Source organism: Pezoporus wallicus, unplaced genomic scaffold (assembly GCF_028554395.1).
Source record: "Pezoporus wallicus isolate ANWC-B61680 ecotype Strahan unplaced genomic scaffold, APGP_CSIRO_Pwel_v1 contig_6897, whole genome shotgun sequence".
Lineage (NCBI taxonomy): Eukaryota > Metazoa > Chordata > Aves > Psittaciformes > Psittacidae > Pezoporus > Pezoporus wallicus.
The window spans coordinates 2,063,824-2,082,112 of record NW_026636510.1 but is presented as its reverse complement, the minus strand read 5'-3'; the positions used below and the strand labels follow the sequence as shown (position 1 = coordinate 2,082,112).

General features: G+C 38.8%; 2 protein-coding genes across 16 annotated transcripts in view; both read left to right on the top strand.

Annotated features, from left to right (window-relative positions):
* PIK3CA (phosphatidylinositol-4,5-bisphosphate 3-kinase catalytic subunit alpha) overlaps positions 1-3,732 on the top strand; it is a 41,341-nt gene extending 37,609 nt beyond the window's left edge. For all 10 annotated transcript variants that reach the window (XM_057400456.1, XM_057400455.1, XM_057400453.1 and 7 more), the window contains 3 exons: positions 390-507; positions 672-823; positions 1,983-3,732. In XM_057400456.1, coding sequence (XP_057256439.1) covers positions 390-507; positions 672-823; positions 1,983-2,253 — 541 coding nt within the window. In that variant the 3' untranslated portion in view covers positions 2,254-3,732. The remainder of the gene's footprint in view (positions 1-389; positions 508-671; positions 824-1,982) is intronic.
* An 8,163-nt stretch (positions 3,733-11,895) lies between these two features.
* Positions 11,896-16,549, top strand: ZNF639 (zinc finger protein 639). 6 transcript variants are annotated; one of them, XM_057400473.1, is made up of 7 exons: positions 12,007-12,166; positions 13,167-13,271; positions 13,361-13,439; positions 13,650-13,717; positions 13,966-14,073; positions 14,910-15,044; positions 15,315-16,549. In XM_057400473.1, the coding sequence occupies exons 3-7, from the start codon at positions 13,408-13,410 to the stop codon at positions 16,460-16,462; spliced, it is 1,491 nt and encodes a 496-aa protein (XP_057256456.1). In that variant the 5' UTR covers positions 12,007-12,166; positions 13,167-13,271; positions 13,361-13,407; the 3' UTR covers positions 16,463-16,549. The 6 variants fall into 6 exon arrangements, with proteins under 6 accessions (XP_057256458.1, XP_057256456.1, XP_057256459.1 ...); XM_057400472.1 differs by lacking the exon at positions 12,007-12,166 and adding an exon at positions 12,439-12,515; XM_057400475.1 differs by lacking the exons at positions 12,007-12,166; positions 13,361-13,439 and adding an exon at positions 11,896-11,979.
* Positions 16,550-18,289: the final 1,740 nt, after the last annotated feature.

The following is an 18,289-nucleotide window of genomic DNA, read 5'->3' as shown; positions in this document are numbered from 1 at the left end:
TCTTCCCCTCGCCTTGTTTCCCTAGGATTCCTGGTTGTAGCTCTTTTAATGGGTTCAGTTGTGTGACTTCTCTCGATGATAAAGCTTAAGTTGAAAGCAGAGCTATGAAGATACAGCTTAAGTCTCTATTTTAACACTAGCTCATCAAAATGAAAACTGCTGGACTTCAAAAGAGTCAATAGCTAATTTACTGTTCCATGATCTAACAGAGTACTACTGTTCTCAGAGTATGATGAATTTCTGCCTTACTGTGATAAGGTCCAGAAGCTCTGCTTCATTGATAGAGGATAGTAGAAGTTGGCTTGTCCTTAATGGAGGGAGGGGAGGGGGAAATCTACACTTTCGTGTCTTTAGAACACCTGTATGAAAGTGTCTCCTGTTTTCAATAGGTATGATGCAGCTATTGACTTGTTTACACGTTCTTGTGCTGGCTACTGTGTTGCTACCTTTATACTGGGCATTGGTGATCGCCACAATAGTAACATCATGGTGAAAGATGATGGACAAGTAAGATATATTTTTCTAAAAATGTAGCATAATGTCATATGTCACCTTGATATGAGTTGGTTTAAAAAAAAAATCCATCTGATCAAGAAGTAAATGATAATTTTACTCTGACATACTTTATACAAAGAATTACTAATCTTAAAATACCATTCTGTTTTTCCAAGCTGTTTCACATTGACTTTGGGCACTTCCTGGATCACAAGAAGAAAAAATTTGGTTATAAAAGGGAGCGTGTGCCATTTGTCTTAACACAGGACTTCTTAATAGTGATTAGTAAAGGAGCCCAAGAATGCACTAAAACAAGGGAGTTTGAAAGGTGAGCCTTTGCAGCATTTAACTTCCAGAGTATTTTGTACCTAAAATTACCTACTTTAGTACATTTTATCTTTAATTATTAGACCTTTTAACTGAAAAGTAGTATTTTAATTGGCTTGCAGCGAGAATGTTCTATTCCTGTAGCTGAAGATCAGTCCACTTAATCACTCAGTAGGTGATAGCTCATATATGGGCTTGGGTTCATGAAACCTCACTTTAGTTTTGCAGGATCAGCACATATGTGAATAAAGATAAATTTTTTAATATCTGAAATTCTTTTGATAACACTTAAAATCCTCTTAGCATTGCGTAACTGCAAAACACGTATTCTTAAATATCAGGTGTAATGTGCATCAGAGGCTTGCTGGTTACTCAGCAATGCTTCTCTCTCCTATAGCTGCTGTGATATCAGCTCTTCAGCTAGCCTGTGTAGTTTATGACATTCTGCAGAACCTGCTAAGAAAAGATAACTTTAAAATAATAAAGTCATTCTTAATATGTGTCTTTCCAGAGACCTAGTCTTTGAGAGGTTTCAATTTTAATCTTAATTTCATTATTAGACAGAGACAGATTTTAAGTTATAGTGTCCGTCTCAATGCTGCAGTGAAGATTTTTTGCTTTTTCCTTAACCTGACTTAAATTTAGTGGTTTCAGCATAAATGTGCATTTCTCACCCAATGTTGTGATACAGCAAATTCCCCTGTCTTCAGTGCCTTCTCTACAGTATCTAAGGAGCAACAGCCACTGCCCTTTTAAAACTACAGGAGAAGTGCATCTCTGATACACAGCTGCAAAAAATGCTTTCCTGGTTATCAGGAAATGTGCTTTGAAATCTGAAATACCAGTAGCAATGAGTGAAATGGCTGTGTGAACACCCATAAACTTGTGTTAAATGCTTGCATGAATTGCAAATGAGTTTTAAGGCTAGAAAGCCTGTCTTCAGTCTGGCTATTGTGTTAGTCTGACCACTACTAATTCTTACTGAAAATAAGATATACCTAAGTAGGAAGATGAGTATATTTTCTCAGCAACATTATAGTGTTCTTATTGGACTGTCTACTTCTTTAGTGTCCAGTTACCTGAAAACTGTTTTGGAAGTGAAAAAGTAATATACATCTAACAGGGAAATACACTGACTTTTTTTCCCCTATCTCTTCCAGGTTCCAGGAGATGTGTTACAAGGCTTATCTAGCAATTCGGCAGCATGCCAATCTCTTCATAAATCTTTTCTCCATGATGCTTGGCTCAGGAATGCCAGAACTGCAGTCCTTTGATGATATTGCATACATTCGAAAGACCCTTGCATTGGACAAAACTGAGCAGGAAGCTCTGGAGTACTTCATGAAGCAAATGAATGATGCTCACCATGGTGGCTGGACAACAAAAATGGACTGGATCTTTCACACAATAAAACAGCATGCTTTGAACTGAAATGAAAGCAAAGAAAACAAGAACTGATAGCCCACTTTGTGGGTACTGCACTGTTAATACCCATTAGCAGCAAAGACTGGTTGCATAGGAATTGCACAAACCATGAAGAACATCTGAATTTATGGCAAGAAAAGAGATGAACTGCTCAGACAACTGTTGAAAAATAATGTAAAACAGGGTTTCAGATAGCACTAAAATTGTACACTTCAAAAATTAAGCTTTAGTATGATGTGTGACTTCATGTTATGCCTTAAGCCCAAAAAGGTGAACTTGGAAGAACGTTTCCTTTTTTCACTTGATAGGATAAATTAGAAGGAGAAAGAAAATAGTTCTAGCATGAACATAGAGTCCATCACATATTACCTTAGATCTGGTACAACTGGTAGAGCCTATGCTGGATTGACGAGTGGAAAGAGAATTCAAGTGATAGCAAATATTTAAAATCAGCATAGGTTGAATGAAAGGAGTCTTAAGCTCAAAGATCTAAAAACAATAGTGAGAGGACAGTGCCTTTTAAATGTGCTCAGAGGCATTAACAGTTATGGGGTTTGGATGACCCTTTGATTTCTGGGTCTGTCACATGCACAGTTTCTGAAAGCAGTAGGAAGTAGGCCCACTTGGTATGGTGTTTCTTCTGCTCAGTATTTCTAGAGGTGCAATTCATACCTTCACAAAGAAACTCCCTGTCATCCCCCAAAACTGACTAACCTGGAAATTGAATGGTCAAATTGGGTTTAGTGCAACAGAGAGTTGTATTGTTCATCTTAGGTTTGGTTTAATCTAACTTGAACTGAATAGATTTTTTTCATACATGTTTTCCAGAACCTAAAGAAAGGTGAGTTATTAAAATTATTGAAAGATTATTTTTTTATAAAGGCTATTTATATAACAGGAACTATTATTAATATATATTCTTTATTTACATGATTTGTCCAATATTCACTCTTTTAATTTTGCAGCCCAGTTCTATCTGTCCAAGGCTCCCGTTTCCATTAATGTCACTGAAGGTGACCAGATATACTCCTAGGACCAAATTCAACCCTGGTGAAAGAGGACACAAGTACCATTAAAGTAGTGGGACATGCACCCACTAATGCCAGAGGTGAACTTGGCCTAAGTCTCTTCAAAAATTTTTGGGCATCACTCTTCACATTACTGAAGTGATATGCTGGCTATTCAAGGAACGTACATTTAAGCCCTCAGTCTTTGGGTCCACCATTTCTCCTCTTTCTTCTTCCTTTGGAAGTGGTTGTTTAATCCAGATAACATCAGTAACAGATACATCAGAAAGAGAAATTTAGGTTTTTCAATATGATCAGTAATAAGCAGTTCAACATACAGCAGATGCGTTGGCTAGCTCAAAGCATGTGGAGTTACCAAACATTTTATAGCTTTGTCTGTTTTGTGTGTGTGTGTAATATATATTTGTAAATGTAGTTGTTGTCCTCTAACACAATACAATGTGTGCAATCAGTTAAATTGGCACCACTTTTTGAAACTGTTCAGAAGTACTGAGGATTTCAGATTGCCCTTATGCACAGCTTCAGGTAGGAGTGTTTCTATTAAACAGGTTTTTTAATTAGTGAAACCCACAGTTCTGAGGGTGATGTTCACCCTAATATTTTAACTGGCTAGATTTGCAGCACTTGGAGTGAATTGCAAAGGTCTGGGGTTTTCGGGGGTTCAGCTAGTTCACTGGCAAACATGCACCAGGGCACCACTCAGAAAGTGCAATACCCCATGTGATATAAAATATGCTGACAGTTGGTGTTAGATTAGAATATAAGTATATAAATAAACTGTGCAGGCTGTACTGATGAGGGAATGAGTGGTTGACTTGATTTAGAAAATTGTAATATATTAAAAATGTGCAATCAGTTACATTATGAAAGACTTCGGGGATTGTAAAGCGAAGACTTTGGTCTTTCAAGACACTTTCAAAGTCAAGATCCTGCAGTTGATTACTGCACACACGGATACTTGATGCTGGGGGGGGGGAAACCTGTTTTTGTGAAAACTACAGAAGTTCCAAGAATAGTACGGGGAATGTGAAGTTGTATTTCCTTAGTTCTCCTGAATATTTTGGAGTAGTCCAGTACTCTTTTTATTGACTGTTACATCATCCTTTTTGTTCATATGAATATTTTAATGCCTGCTGACCTTGGTCTTACTTTCTAGAGCAAAATTACCCTTGTATGTATTGCTTAGCAGTCAACACACTCTGAAGGTTCAGCTCTCTTAAAATATGGCTTGGATTCAATTTAAATTTAGCTCACAATCTGAAACCCTGTTAGCTATAACTCTTAATTTAACTGAGTGAAACTGTTGCACAAATGCCACATTAGGTGCTATATTATCCTTATTTATCTGGTATTGAAACAATGCTTTACCTCATTTATCTAAGAGATGGTCAGCTTTTTCCAGCCTGAATGAATTTATTGGATGAGCCCAACTTCTTTTGTACTTTGTTCCTTCCTAGCCATTTATTTCTGTAAATATTAACTATAGATGTCTTTCAGTTCAAGCACAGTGTTCTTTTTGCATGAGCAGAAAGGTATAAGGAATTAGGCTCCGTTTCCAAAACATACTGCAACTAAATGCCATGCACACGCTGTGTAAGTTTTGAACATCAAGTAGTAAAAGAAAGATTTTAATTATCCCAAATCATACCGTCATTATATAGACTTTAAAGGAAAAAAAAAAAAAAGTAGAAACCCATGGGCTTTAAGCAGTTCTTACCATAATCAGAAAGGGCATTTGAAAAATGTTCTGCCAGTGTTTCAAAACAAATTAATAAATCCTTTTAGCTTCAAAGTGTTTAACCCTAATTACCTTATCCTGTTGTGCCAGTCTTGTGCTGATGTAACTTAAGTTAGTGGAGGTACTGTTTACTTACATTGATATAAGTAAGAGGATGTCATCTTTTCTCAGTATCAGAAATAAGATCTGCTTATAGACTGTAAAAACACCTTTGACTGAGCTTTAGTTTTTTTACAGAGATGGCTTGGAATTTTGATCTTACTTTTTAACTATTCGCACTTCATGGAGATTCAAAAATGTTCCCTTTGTTCTGGGAATCAGTTGCACAAAACACTAAGCTTAATTTTGAGCTTGAATTGAATCTGAACACCTTACTTCTGCAGAACTTTGTAGTAGGACTACAACAGCAAGGAGCCCAAGACTGGGCATGTGTTTTATTACAAAGCATTAGAAATGGTGATTTAGGGAAATAACAAATTTAAAACCAGTAACTTTTTCAGCTGTGAAACTACATTTGATTTAATGACAGAACAGGCTGCTGATAATTAATTTTTTGTTAAAAATACGTTCTTTGCTGTCCTAAAAGTAGCAGAAGAAGCACCTGTACTGATTTATACATGCACACTTTTCTGTTCCAAAAGGGTGCATTAGTAGTTTTTTAATAAGCAAAATGGATTTGCAGTATATTTTTTTTTTATTAAAAGCATTTAAATAAAACCAAAATTGTTAGTGGTTTGGCATCTTGTGGAGAAGATATAAGCCTGCATATTAAGGGTAAGAGATTACCAAGCTTGTAGAGAACTTTGTATGTGATGACCCTGCTGTTAGTGGGTTTGGAAGGATGTTTTTGGTTTTTTCCAGCTTTCTTTTTTATGTAAAATATTAAATTCTCTTCAGGTGGTCAGTAGCCCATGGCTGTTGACAGTTTGAAGGTATTTTCTTTGCTTTGTCATTTTTATAACTGGCATGTTCCAACATCTGTACTTCAGAATAATTGTGAATTCCTCCTTTTTTGCATGTCTGTACAGGTTGCAGACCTGGGCTGGACCCATTCAAAAAACAAGTATCAGAAAAGCCACTTGAAATTACTGTTTTGTTGATGTCTTTGACATCTTGAAAATGCTTCAAGTTAGTGAAAATGGTGTGGTATTACAGAAAGAATAGTAACTTGCTGCTTCTAAGATTTTTTTTTAATTATTTTTTTTTCCTCATTTTAGTTTTACTTGAATGGAAGAAGAACCACACTTGGTTTTGGTTGTTTGTTTTTTTTTTTTTATTTGTTTTGCTTTTTCTTTTTAAATACTACACACTGTGGATGTTGTAAATTGATGAATCCCTATTTAATTTTGCATTACATATTGCATACATATAACGAATTTGTATCTTTTTTTTATGCTGAAAGTTGTCTCAGTTTCAGTAGGGCTCTGTCTGTCCAGAATGATGTGTAGCTCACCACCCCTGCTGTTGCTTGTGGGTGTTTTGGGTTGGTTTGGTTTTTTACATCTGTGTTAATGAAGGGAAGCCAACTGGAAACTGAAAGTTCTCTATCAGTATACACTAGCCAAATCTATAGGTGCTCTGGTCTTTGAGGAAATTCTGATTTCACTTTATGCTCATATAACACTGATTTCATCAGAATCACTCTGGATTCCCAATCGCATATGAAATCAGAATTAGACTATATGTATATTAAAGTTCCAGATTATTTATTCATATGATGCAGTGTGAAGTGTTCTTGTAATGAGAGGAATGTTTGCTAGCACCCCAGTTAAACACTTGACAATTTTATTTTGAAATAGTCTTTATTAACTAGCCTTTTCAGCTCTCCAGTTCATAACTGGAGATGTCTATAGTTATTTTGTTCCTGAGACTTTCAGGATTTTTATTGTTTGCTAGCTTAAATGTTTCCTCTTCCTGCTCTTTCATAGTATAAAGACTTGTAGAACCCACACTCAGGAAAAATAGTTGTTCTTAATTGGCAGTACAGTATTCTTGACTTCTGAACTTCATGGAATAGACTCTTGAAAAGATAAGGTCTTGCTGTATTAGCACTCCTGACTGAAAAACAGAGGTGGATCCCTCCATCCCCGTCTCTTCCCTTCCCTCTCCAACACCCTTCTTCCCTAAAAAGGGATATGCCCATAGCATATCCCTTTAAGACCAACATAAAATATTTGTAAGATAAGATCAACTGAAGCAATGGTCTGCCTGTACTTTGAAGCTAGTCCATGTTGGTTTTTATAAATGTGTCGTAAGTTTAAGTGTCCTTACTGTCACTTCTGTATGTGATGCAATATTCCTTTAGCATAAGGAAGGCCAAAAATACACTATTCTATCTTGATTCTTTCTGAAATTCTGGTGCCAGATCCTCAGTAGCTATTAAATTGGTTTAGGAACCATTTAGTTGAGTGTAACTGCATAAATTTTGTTAGGAATCTGTTCTAGTAATAAAATTAATCACAGTTAAACTTGATTTAATTGTATTGCTGAAGAAAGCCTAATTTGGGCAGAAGCTGTTTCTCCTAACAATCTTATCTGTTGTAATTTAATCCTTGAGAGCCAAAACAAGGATATTCATGGCTGCAACCTCATTCGGCTTTGTTTCTTTGGTTTAACTACTTTTCAACTATTTCCAGGCTTCAGTAATAGTGTTCTGTTCCCTGAATTATCCACTGTCCTAGGCTGTCCAAAGTTGTCTTAAGGTTTCATTTGGGGCAGGAGAAAGAAAAGGAAAAGATGGAGATGAATCCTCCTCTTATCTTGCAGGCACTGTGGTCCAAATTCTTCATCTTCTCTTGTAAAGATAAATCTGTAACTCATGATTTGGGAGTATCATCCCTTCCCGTTGCCCCCTTGCACCTCTGCAAGTTCTAACAATATCCACATACTTTCTCCAATAGAAAAGTGGATTTTGATAAGGATTTAAAATGTATACAGCTGCAGGCTGAGGTCTGGGTTCTCAGGCTTGAAAATTTGAACTGCAAGGATTTCTAGAATCACACAGAATTGTTGAGGTTGGCAGAGACTTTTGGAGATCGTCTAGTCCAGCCACCCAGTTTGAAGCGGGTCACCAAGAGCAGGTTGCCCAGGACATTGTCCAGTTGGGTTTAGAGTCTGTCCAAGAAAGAGGCTTTCCTTAATGTTTATATAAAATTTCTTCTATTTCATTGCCCAATGTCCTTTCAGTGGACAGCACTGAGAAAAAGTCCTGCCTGTCTTTTTGCTGCTTTCCATCAAGTATATATATTGACAAGGTACCCTTTGAGCTTTTCCTAAGCTCAGGCTAAACAGTCCCAGCTCTGTCAGCCTCACCTCTTGTCTTCACAGCCTTTTGCTGTTCCTTTACATCCATGTCTAGCTCATGCTGGAGAGCCCAGCACTGGACCCAGCAACCCAGGTGTGGCCACACCAGCACTTAGCAGAGGGGCAGGGTGAAGGCTAACCTACCTGCCTGGCGATACGCTTCCTAAGGCAGTCCAGGATCCTGTTGGCATTCTCGATGAATAGAGCCCAGGAGGGTGTAATCTCTTGATGCTTATATGTAACTTTGTGGAAGCTGGTAGCAGTTACATGTCTGTGTCAAAAGCAGAGTACAAACACCCACCAGTGCTTTAAATACCTTTTAAAATGAGACAACTATCTTTGAAATAACCACTACTGGGGGGTGGGGAGGGGGGGTGTGTGTTGCCATGTTTTTGTCATTCTGTGATAAAGGTCCTGTGGTAAAGTAGTTAGAAAGCAAGACATTTTTGGTGGGCCAAAAAAAAGTATTTAAGATGCAGCAAGATGCATGTGCTGTCATACTGAGAATAGTCTTGCAGTACTTACAAAAAACAAAAACCCACAATCCTTTTTCTCCTCCTTCTGCTGTGCTACTCAAGTAACAAAAGTTTGGCCTATGATAATTACTGTAGTTCATGTTCATGGAAAACTGTAAAAAGTCTGCTTTTTATTTATCTTCTTGGTCTGTATCACATGCTGTTTATTAAAAAAACCTACTTCGTTTTTTATCACACTTTCGAGTGTTAATGTATATACACTAACTAAATTAAAATAATGTGGTTGATACACGTGAATTCTGAAGTGAGAATTCAGGGAATCTCAAGTCTTGAAGGTGTTATTTGGTGTTGCAGCTCTGCTTTCAAAAAAGGCTAGAAGAAAGGACATAGAAATTCTGTACATCAGTTAATCTGGGGGGTAACATGGAATTTGCGTTACTTACAGATGGGCTGTCCTAAATACATGTGGCATTTGGTTTTTGTACTTGTTGATCTTCAAAATGAGTAACTTAGATGTGGGTTGTCAAAGTTATCATAAGAGAGCAGATGTTATTGAAGTGTTCCAGCTGGAAGGAAGTCTGTGCTACATAAGTCTGGTTTTGAAAAACATTCCTCATGCTTTCATTACTGAAACTATACCAAAAAACCCACCAAAATAAATACAAAAAAAAAACAAAAAAACAAAAAACCCGCCACCAACAAACTAGGCTGTATTTTTGGATCCAGTGCTAATTTTGAAAGAGTAAAAAACCACTCTGGGAAATTAAGTCACTGGTGCATGTAAGAGCATGGAGTTGCAGTGGAATTGCCTCTGTGGACATGTTGGTCTGCTTTGGACTTCAGTTGCGAACAAACTGTTACCATGGGAGGGATTTGAGCTCTCTAGCTGAGAATTCCACTTTTTTGGAGGGACAAGGGAAGTGTTGGTGCTTTTAATCAGGTCACTTTTACACATCTTTGTCCCCAGTAACCTTTGACCTTTGTATGCTGGTCAGCTCTTTCCAATCGCTGCTGCCTAGCTTTGAAAACTGCTATGTTCTAATAGATTCTCCATCTGCACTGGATCAAACTCCATAATAAAAGGTGGACATAATTATCCTTACATTTATTTTGAAGCTCAAGCTGAGCTCTGGACTGGAGAGAGCATATCAAAGAATGGCTGGTGATTTTTGAAGTAGCTAGTTCAGTAACCTGAACTGTCAGATTAAACTTCTATTACAGCAAAAGGTGAGTTTTAAATTTCCTAGTAACTCTGAAATGGTTATGAGCGGTTAGTACCTTGTTTTGAATACATGGGATGGTTCAGGAGAAGGGGATTTTTGTTCAGATGCAAATTTTAGACTTTAGTGCCATTACCATTTGGGGTAGTTCTGAGTCTTGCCCCTAAAGCATAAAAAGATTGTGGAAAACTTGCAAAATTATGCAGTGAAACAAGAAGGACTTGCAATATGGGCAGTTTGCTTTAGCATCGGAATCTCAATAAGCCCTCCTGACTTTATGCTCAGAAATCAATCTGGTTTCCAACCTGCACTGGAAAAACTTGAATCAAAATCTGAACCTATGTAGCAAAAGAGCAAGAAAACTGATGCTAGACAAGATAGCTCAGATAACCCCCACACACACACATGTCCTTTTAAACGCTAATATTCTTCAGCAAAGATTATTATTGTGAGCTGACATTACTACTTTCATTGAAGAAAGGACTTACTCCATCCTTATTTCAGAAAGTATGAATCCCTGCTAATTGAAATGAGCATCATTTGTGGTACTTATTTAAAAAATAAGGTGAATATGACATGGGCATCTTAGGTTTTCATTGGGACATAGGTGCTGTTGGGCTGTGCTGCTTTGTGTGGAGAAGAAATCAATCAAAAGGTATAGATGATGTATTGAGCTGTGCTTAGCCAAAGTCTGTCTCGCTGAGCAGGACTGAATTCAAAGAAAAGTTGGGTTTTTAGCGTTTTGGTTTTGTGGGGTTTTCAGTTTTTTTTTTCCCCTTTGCTTCGGCAAATTACAGATTTTAAATTCTCATTACTGCCCTCCGTTGGGAACTGGGGAAAGTGGGGTTTTTCAGAATATTTACACAAAAAACATTATGGTGAGCAGAGAGAGAAATACGTAGGCATCCACCCACTGGGGTGGCTATAGCCAATTTATGACAACTTTAGCACAAGGTGTCCTGGAAAAACCTCAGCTTCTATGGCTGGAATAAATAGCAGAGAACAACATGAACTGGGATGCCAGGATCTTGTCTGTTAATTCAGCTCACGAGATAATGGATACACCACACTCACACTGCTTGAGCCCTCAGAAATTAAGTGCCTTCAAAATGACACCTTTACTCATATTCATGCTGTTTGCCATCAAAACTTATGTATAACCACAGGAAGAAGTTATTTCACATCTCCCTAGAGAGATGTTTCCAATGTGCAGGAAGGACAAAGCCTAGAGGTAGGATTTTATAAACAGCGTAAGTCTGATCTCAGCTTCCAACTGGTGAATAAAACTGAGGCCAGAAGCAGGGTGTAATTTTTACTTTTACTGGTCAGTGGAGCAAAAACACGGCATGTTGTGGATTTTGTGCTAATTGAAAGGTTTACCTTAAAATTAGGCAATTTCAGGCTAAGCCAGAGCAGAATAGCTCCATGAATGAAACGCTTGGTGAAATTCCATCATCTATTTTGAGTCCTCAAACTAAGTGACTGTACTGGTCTCCCTTTGCTCTTCAAAACAGAAACTTCTTATTTTTCAAAATAATAAGCTGCTGTTTGAAATGTTCTGCTTGTTGGAGAAGTATAAGTTACTGCGCTTTCCTATGGCATTAAAAAAGTGAAGGCAGAGTGAGCAAAAAGGGGGAATTTTTTGTTTTTGTTTTTTGTGATTATAACTTTGGAAAACCTTGAGATGAGGGAAATTGATTATTTCAATTCTCCAAACCTTATTTCATGTTGATTTTAAGCTTTAAGGGTCAGTTTCCGCAACGATACAAAAATCACGACCGTGGGTAACTAAACGACACCTTTTTAGGCCTCCCCCACCCCGGCTGCGACGGCGACTGGCCGGGGTCAGAAGGCGCCCGCGCAGCCGCCAGGCGGCGCCCTCCCGCCGCGGCCTCGCAGCGCCCCGCCCGTTCCCCCGCGGCACACGGGAGGCGGCAGAGGCCCCGTGGCTGGGCGCGGAGCGGAAGGTGAGTCCCGGCGGCGAGACCAGAGGGGAGAGGCCACCAGCGTCGCCCGCCGCTCCGGGGCGCCCCGCGGCTAAGCCGACGCCCGCCTCTCCCTAGCGTTTTACCGCGCCGGGTGCGGCCTGCGTGCCACTGACCACCGCCTCGCGCCCGCCCCCATCTTACCTCTCGCCCCGGCGCCATTTGAAGTGTGAGTCTGCACCCGGCGCCCCACGGTGGCGGCTCCGGTCCGGGCCCTCTCTCTCTCCCCGAGGGCTCGCCTCTGCCTGCGGCTTCCCCGCCACTGCCTGCGGGGCGGGGCGGTGTGATGCCACGCTCCTGCCCGGGGTTCCACGCTGCGGCCTCCGGCTCCGGGCTCCGCGCAGGCCGCGGCGGGGGCAGCGGGGATCTCTCTGTTTAGGGCCTTGCTGAGGCTTTGCCATAGCCGCGCCAAACCGCCGGGAAGGTTTACCGGGAAAAAACGCCGGAGAACAACAGGCGCTACCGTCCCTCTACCCGATCCGTGGGTAAAAGGTTAACAGGGATGAAGATTAGCCGCGGTAATTGGGATAAAACATGCTGCCTCGGTATGCTGTAGGTTCTTCCCTCGCACTCAGAAGTGTTGCGGGTACTCGATGATTCCAGACGGCAATAAAACATAAAAAAAAACCACCCAAAACTATTTTTTCCATGTAATTCTCTCTTTAAAATAAAATTTGAATTCAGACAAATTACTGTATCTCATGAGAATTGCATTTGCTTGATGAGGGGTTGTTTCTCCCTGCTTTCATCCCCGGGTGGATGGCATTGGCTTCAGAAGATCCTAGGCCCCTCCTGGGTGCTTTAGTACAAATCACATCAGGTTCCATGTTTGGAGCCTTTTCTTCAAAATTATTTAGACCTAAATGTCATAGGTCCAAATACAAAACACAAAACTACATAGCTCAAGTATATTTGGTGTTGTCTCCAAGTATTTTCTGTTGTCAGGAGCGGCCAAGTGCAGCGAAAACAGACTAAGCTGGGACCAAAGTAAAATAAATAGTTCCTCTACCTTTCTTATTTTGATACTCTAAAATTAATACTAACTTTTAATGTTGTTTTCTAGCTTCAATTTCCATAGCTTCATTCTTTGTAATGCTTGTGCGTCTGATTGTGGTTTTTTATTTATCTTGTGCTGAAGTTTTAATGCGTTTTAAAATGTCACTTCATAGATGAAAATCTTCTCAAGCTGATCTCTTTGCTACTTTTGGAAGCTATACAGCCATCAGCTACTTGGCTGTTCTGCATGCTGCTACTGAAGAGTCTAGGATATTTTGGTAAGAGAGCATGACTTTTTGGATGTTTTCAACATGAAAGTTTTATCTGAAGGACTCTGCCTCAGAATAAGCTGATCTCTGACAAAAAGCAACAAGGTGTTGGAGAACTGCCTCATAAGTTACACTGAGTTCTTGAATGCCCAGAGTCCCGACCAGTCTGGCTTTATGGTGAACCTTCTTTTGTTTCAGGGTAGAAATACAAAATTAGACTTAAGTAGTTTCATTCTTAACTTTAAAAAGATGGGGGGGGGGGGGGGGGGGGGGGGGGTAGGAACAAAGTTCTTGTATTTAATATGCAGGTTTTCAAAATTATTGTTTCATGAAAGATAATACATACAAGTCTAACTCTTGAGTATTTTCACTTTACAGTCCATTTAGGCCATTCAAAATGAATGAACATCCTAAAAAGAGGAAAAGGAAGACTCTACATCCTTCTCGATATTCAGGTCAGTCTAGAGCTTGAGTTATGTAGGATTTTTTCAGACTACTTATTTAATGAGAACGGACCACGTGTGCTAATACCTGGAGAATCAGTAACATAAAGGGTGGGACAAGAAGCTGTGGTCCAAATATATTGACTTCTACCCAAGTTGGTAGAAGATGTGTGGCTGATGAAGAGAATTGTGCTGAACATTCAATACATACGTAGCTACATCAATGCATTAGCATTAAAACCTTCTTTTGTTTGTTTTAGATTCTTCGGGTGCAACCAAATACATAGACAACAGTGGCATTTTTTCTGACCACTGCTATAGTGTCTGTTCTATAAAACAGCCAGATATAAAGTTTTCTGAAAACAGAGGTAAGACCGTGTTTTGGGGTTTTATTATACAGTTCTTTACTAAGTGAGTCGCACTCCTATTCTTTAGAAGTTCACAGAATACAAAATACATAGTGGATGACTTCTGAGCATCGTTGTGATGAGATATGCCTCAGACTAGGGGAAGTCTGTTTAATCATTCTAATGGAAATAAAATTTTCAAAGTCGAATCAGTGATGACAAAAAAAGATTCTTCAATGTTAGATCAGTAATGATGATTAGACTACTTTGTCTAAATGTCCACTAGCTAGGTAATGTAAAGCTGATGAAAATAACCTTGAGAGTCCAGGTGGAATTTACCACCCATTGCATTGAACTGTACTTGTACTTACAGAAAACCAAATACATTTTTATAAGATGTCCACTGGTGGATGTAAAGTTTAGCACAGCAAATGGGAGGATGAATTTTTATTATATTTATTTTTAGTCTCATCATTTAGTGAGCAAGTCTCCAGAGGTCTTAAAGCATTAAAATGTCCAGAAATATTTAAGAATATGCTTTTTAAATTGTGTCTCAAATGTGAAGTTTCATTTAAGGATTTTCAGTTTTTTCTAGTATAATCTACTATTTTTTGCTGAAATGTTAAAGATAGAGTTGCCACCTTTTGAATTTTTTTTGCTGCGTTATGTACATATGGAAATAATTTCTAAGGTTTTTATTGTTACTTTCTTTAATGTAGGTTATGATGTGATCTGTATACAAACTTATGCAGCTAAAATGCATAAATAGCAAATGAGATCTGTGGTTAAATCAGAGAATCATGATGATGCTCGTATGGGCAAATGATGTCAAGAAGACCCTTCTTTTATGTTTGCAGGTAGATTCCACAGTCCGGCGCAGAGTGTGGACACAGATGATGATGGAAGTCCAGTGCATGCTGGGACTTCTCAGTGGAGTGGGTCACACCCAAATGTGGGGTTCCACTATACAGACCCTAAAAAGAAGGATAAAGGTAAAGGTTGATGTGTATTTGCAGCTTAGATGCTGGAAATCTGGAGAGCACATCAGCTGGCTTTTACTGTGATGTTTTTGCTTTGACAGAAGAGGTGAAGGATTTGTTGTTTCCATTATTTACTTGTTAAACATAAAACATTGTGGGGGCTGAGGAAAAGTAACTGCTTCTTGCATTTGTAAGCTGCTACAACTAACTGAAAAATATGGACTTAGGTGTCTTGCAGGGTTGTTTTAACCTTTTGCTTTTATTATCTGTTTCATCCTTCAGATAAAGGTACTAATAATGGAATGTGCAGAGACTTATGTGATTCACCTATATTCAGTGACAGCCCTACAGATGAAGAGAAACCTCTAGATATTCAAACTGTAGAAATTTCTACAACAGAAGTGAATGCTGTAGAAGTTCATGATATAGAAACACAAACTGTGTCACCTGAAAAACTAGAAGCTGAGGACCTAGAGGAGATCCCTCTGGAAACCTGTAAAATATTTGAGAAGAACCAGGCTTTGAATATCACAGCTCAACAGAAATGGCCTTTACTGAGAGCCAACAGCAGTGGCTTATATAAATGTGAGCTCTGTGAGTTTAATAGCAAGTATTTCTCTGATTTAAAGCAGCACATGATCCTAAAGCATAAGACATGTACAGACACTCATGTCTGTAAAGTTTGTAAAGAAAGCTTCTCCAGCAAAGTGCAGCTCATTGAACATGTAAAACTCCACGAGGAGGATCCATACATCTGTAAATATTGTGATTACAAAACAGTGATATTTGAGAATCTGAGTCAGCACATCGCAGACACTCACTTCAGTGATCACCTTTATTGGTGTGAGCAGTGTGACATGCAGTTCTCCTCAAGCAGTGAGTTGTACCTGCACTTCCAGGAGCACAGCTGTGACGAGCAGTATTTGTGTCAATTCTGTGAGCATGAAACAAATGACCCGGAAGATCTGCATAGCCATGTGGTGAATGAACATGCATGTCGACTGATAGAGTTAAGTGACAGCTATAATAACAAGGAGCGTGGGCAGTACAGCCTCATAAACAAAATCAGTTTTGACAAATGCAAGAACTTTTTTGTATGCCAAGTGTGTGGCTTTAGGAGCAGGCTGCATACCAATGTCAATAGACATGTAGCTATTGAACACACGAAAATATTTCCTCATGTTTGTGATGACTGTGGGAAGGGCTTTTCAGGTATGTTGGAATATTGCAAGCATTTAAGCACTCATTTATCTGAAGGGATTTATTTGTGTCAATACTGTGAATATTCAACAGGACAGATTGAAGACCTCAAAACTCATTTGGATTTCAGGCATTCAGCAGATTTGCCCCATAAATGTACTGATTGTTTAATGAGGTTTGGAAATGAAAAAGATCTCTTAAGTCATCTTCAGATACATGAGACAGTGTAATTGCTGTCGTTCCCTGTAATCAGTTTTTTAGAACTGAGATTAATTTCTAGTCACTGAAATGTTATATTAAATACAATTTTAACAGCAGTTCTAATGTTTTCATCTTTATGTCAGGAAAGCATGCAGAACAGCTTGGTGTTGTGAATTTCTTTATGTAGGGGTTTCAGTAGGATTAATCACACAGTGTGATGGATCAGACTCTGGGGGGTAGGGACAGTGGAAGTAGGTGCATGTTGTGATAGCAGTTCTGATGGTCATCCCATGCTTTCACCTGTAATGTAGAAGATCAGCTTTCCCAAGTTTAAAATAACACAGAGGCAACATCCATTTCCATGCTTAAGTAACGCCATACTGATCTCAGCTGCGTGTCCAGCTCGTGTTACCTTCTGCAGCAGCAGGTCATTGTGCTGACGTTCAGCAAATTGCACCAGCATGCCGAAGATAAGGGTGTTCCAAAAATTCCGAGGCATGGACTTCTCGAAGTTCACATGCAGGCCTACATTTCCCACCATGTACTTGTGTTAAGCTTTGAAAATTGACCTGTTTTTCTCCTGTGGTACCTATCCGATACCATCATTCACTTCCTTTGTTCAGTGTTTAATTTCAACTACTGTCATTGGAACTATCCAGCAACCTTCTCTTCGACACACTTGCTACAGACCTCCTATCTGCGTGATTTTTGTCTCCTGTATTTACCTTGTTCCTATCTTTTAATGCACCAAGGAGGCACACATTGCTTTTGTGTAGATTGGGTCATGTTTTAAGGAGTAATTGCAAGGGAATTTCCAAAGTTATCCAGCTGAGTATGTACAAAGTGTGATTTTCTTATTTAAAATACTAAATTAGCTCCTACAGTGAAATGATGTATATCACCAACCTCATTTAGAGCAAGCTTCTATTAGTCTGTATTATAATTCTGTATAATTAGCTTGCCACTGCTACTAATTTGAGGACCGTTATTTTAATTCTGTAGGTTTTAAACGTCTATATACTGGCTTAAAACACTGGTGCAGTACTTACTAAGTTTAATCACTTTCAAATGCTTTCACACATTTGTTGAGATTAGATAGTGCTGTCCTGCCATTATAATCATTAGAAGCAAATCTTTACAATTCATTCTGTAGCTGTATTTCTGAGTGGATGCTTGGACAGATAAAAGCAAGGGTGAGGTCATTTGATTGTGCTAGTTACCAGGGTGAAATTACTCAGAAGTTAGCGGTGGAGTTTACATTTCTTCCTGCCCTGATTGTAAATTTGTAATGTAAGATTGTGTAATATAAGCTTTGTATAGATTTAATGAATGTATAAAACATTTCTTGTTCTGTAAGATTTGGTGTTACGAGCTTCAAGGCATGCAAGGTTGTGTTTGAATTTTAAAGCTAAGGATAAAAATTGGCTGAATCTAGTCACTTTGTGGAAGTTCTAATTTCTAGAGGAAGTATTTCTGGAAAGCCTACAATGAACTAGTTAGCATGTATTTCTTTGCAGGAGGAAAGTCCATTTTCATCACTTTGAAATGCTGATTTACTACTAAATCTTCTAGGTAGTTGTTGCAAAGGGCAACCTGATGGTGTCCTGACTATTTTATTAGTCCATTGTACAGAGAATGGCAATGTCTGTGGTAGAATTGCTAATTTCCTATTTTGAACACGTCCTGGCTGGCTTAAAATGGTTGCAATAATATAGCTAGCAAAGCACTAATAAGAATTATTTTTTATATGGAAAGTTAATTTTGTTCATATGGGTATAATTGGGGGAGGTTCTTGTAAAACCTTGCCCTTAGTGGTAACACACAAGTGAAATCATAGAATGGCTTGGGTTGGAAAG

Coding starts and splice junctions, on each gene's coding strand:
- ZNF639 (XM_057400473.1), top strand. CDS start 13,408: ATGCCCAGAGTCCCGACCAGTCTGGCTTTATG. Junction 13,718..13,965: donor ACATCCTTCTCGATATTCAG/GTCAGTCTAGAG, acceptor TGTTTGTTTTAG/ATTCTTCGGGTGCAACCAAA. Junction 15,045..15,314: donor CCCTAAAAAGAAGGATAAAG/GTAAAGGTTGAT, acceptor TTCATCCTTCAG/ATAAAGGTACTAATAATGGA.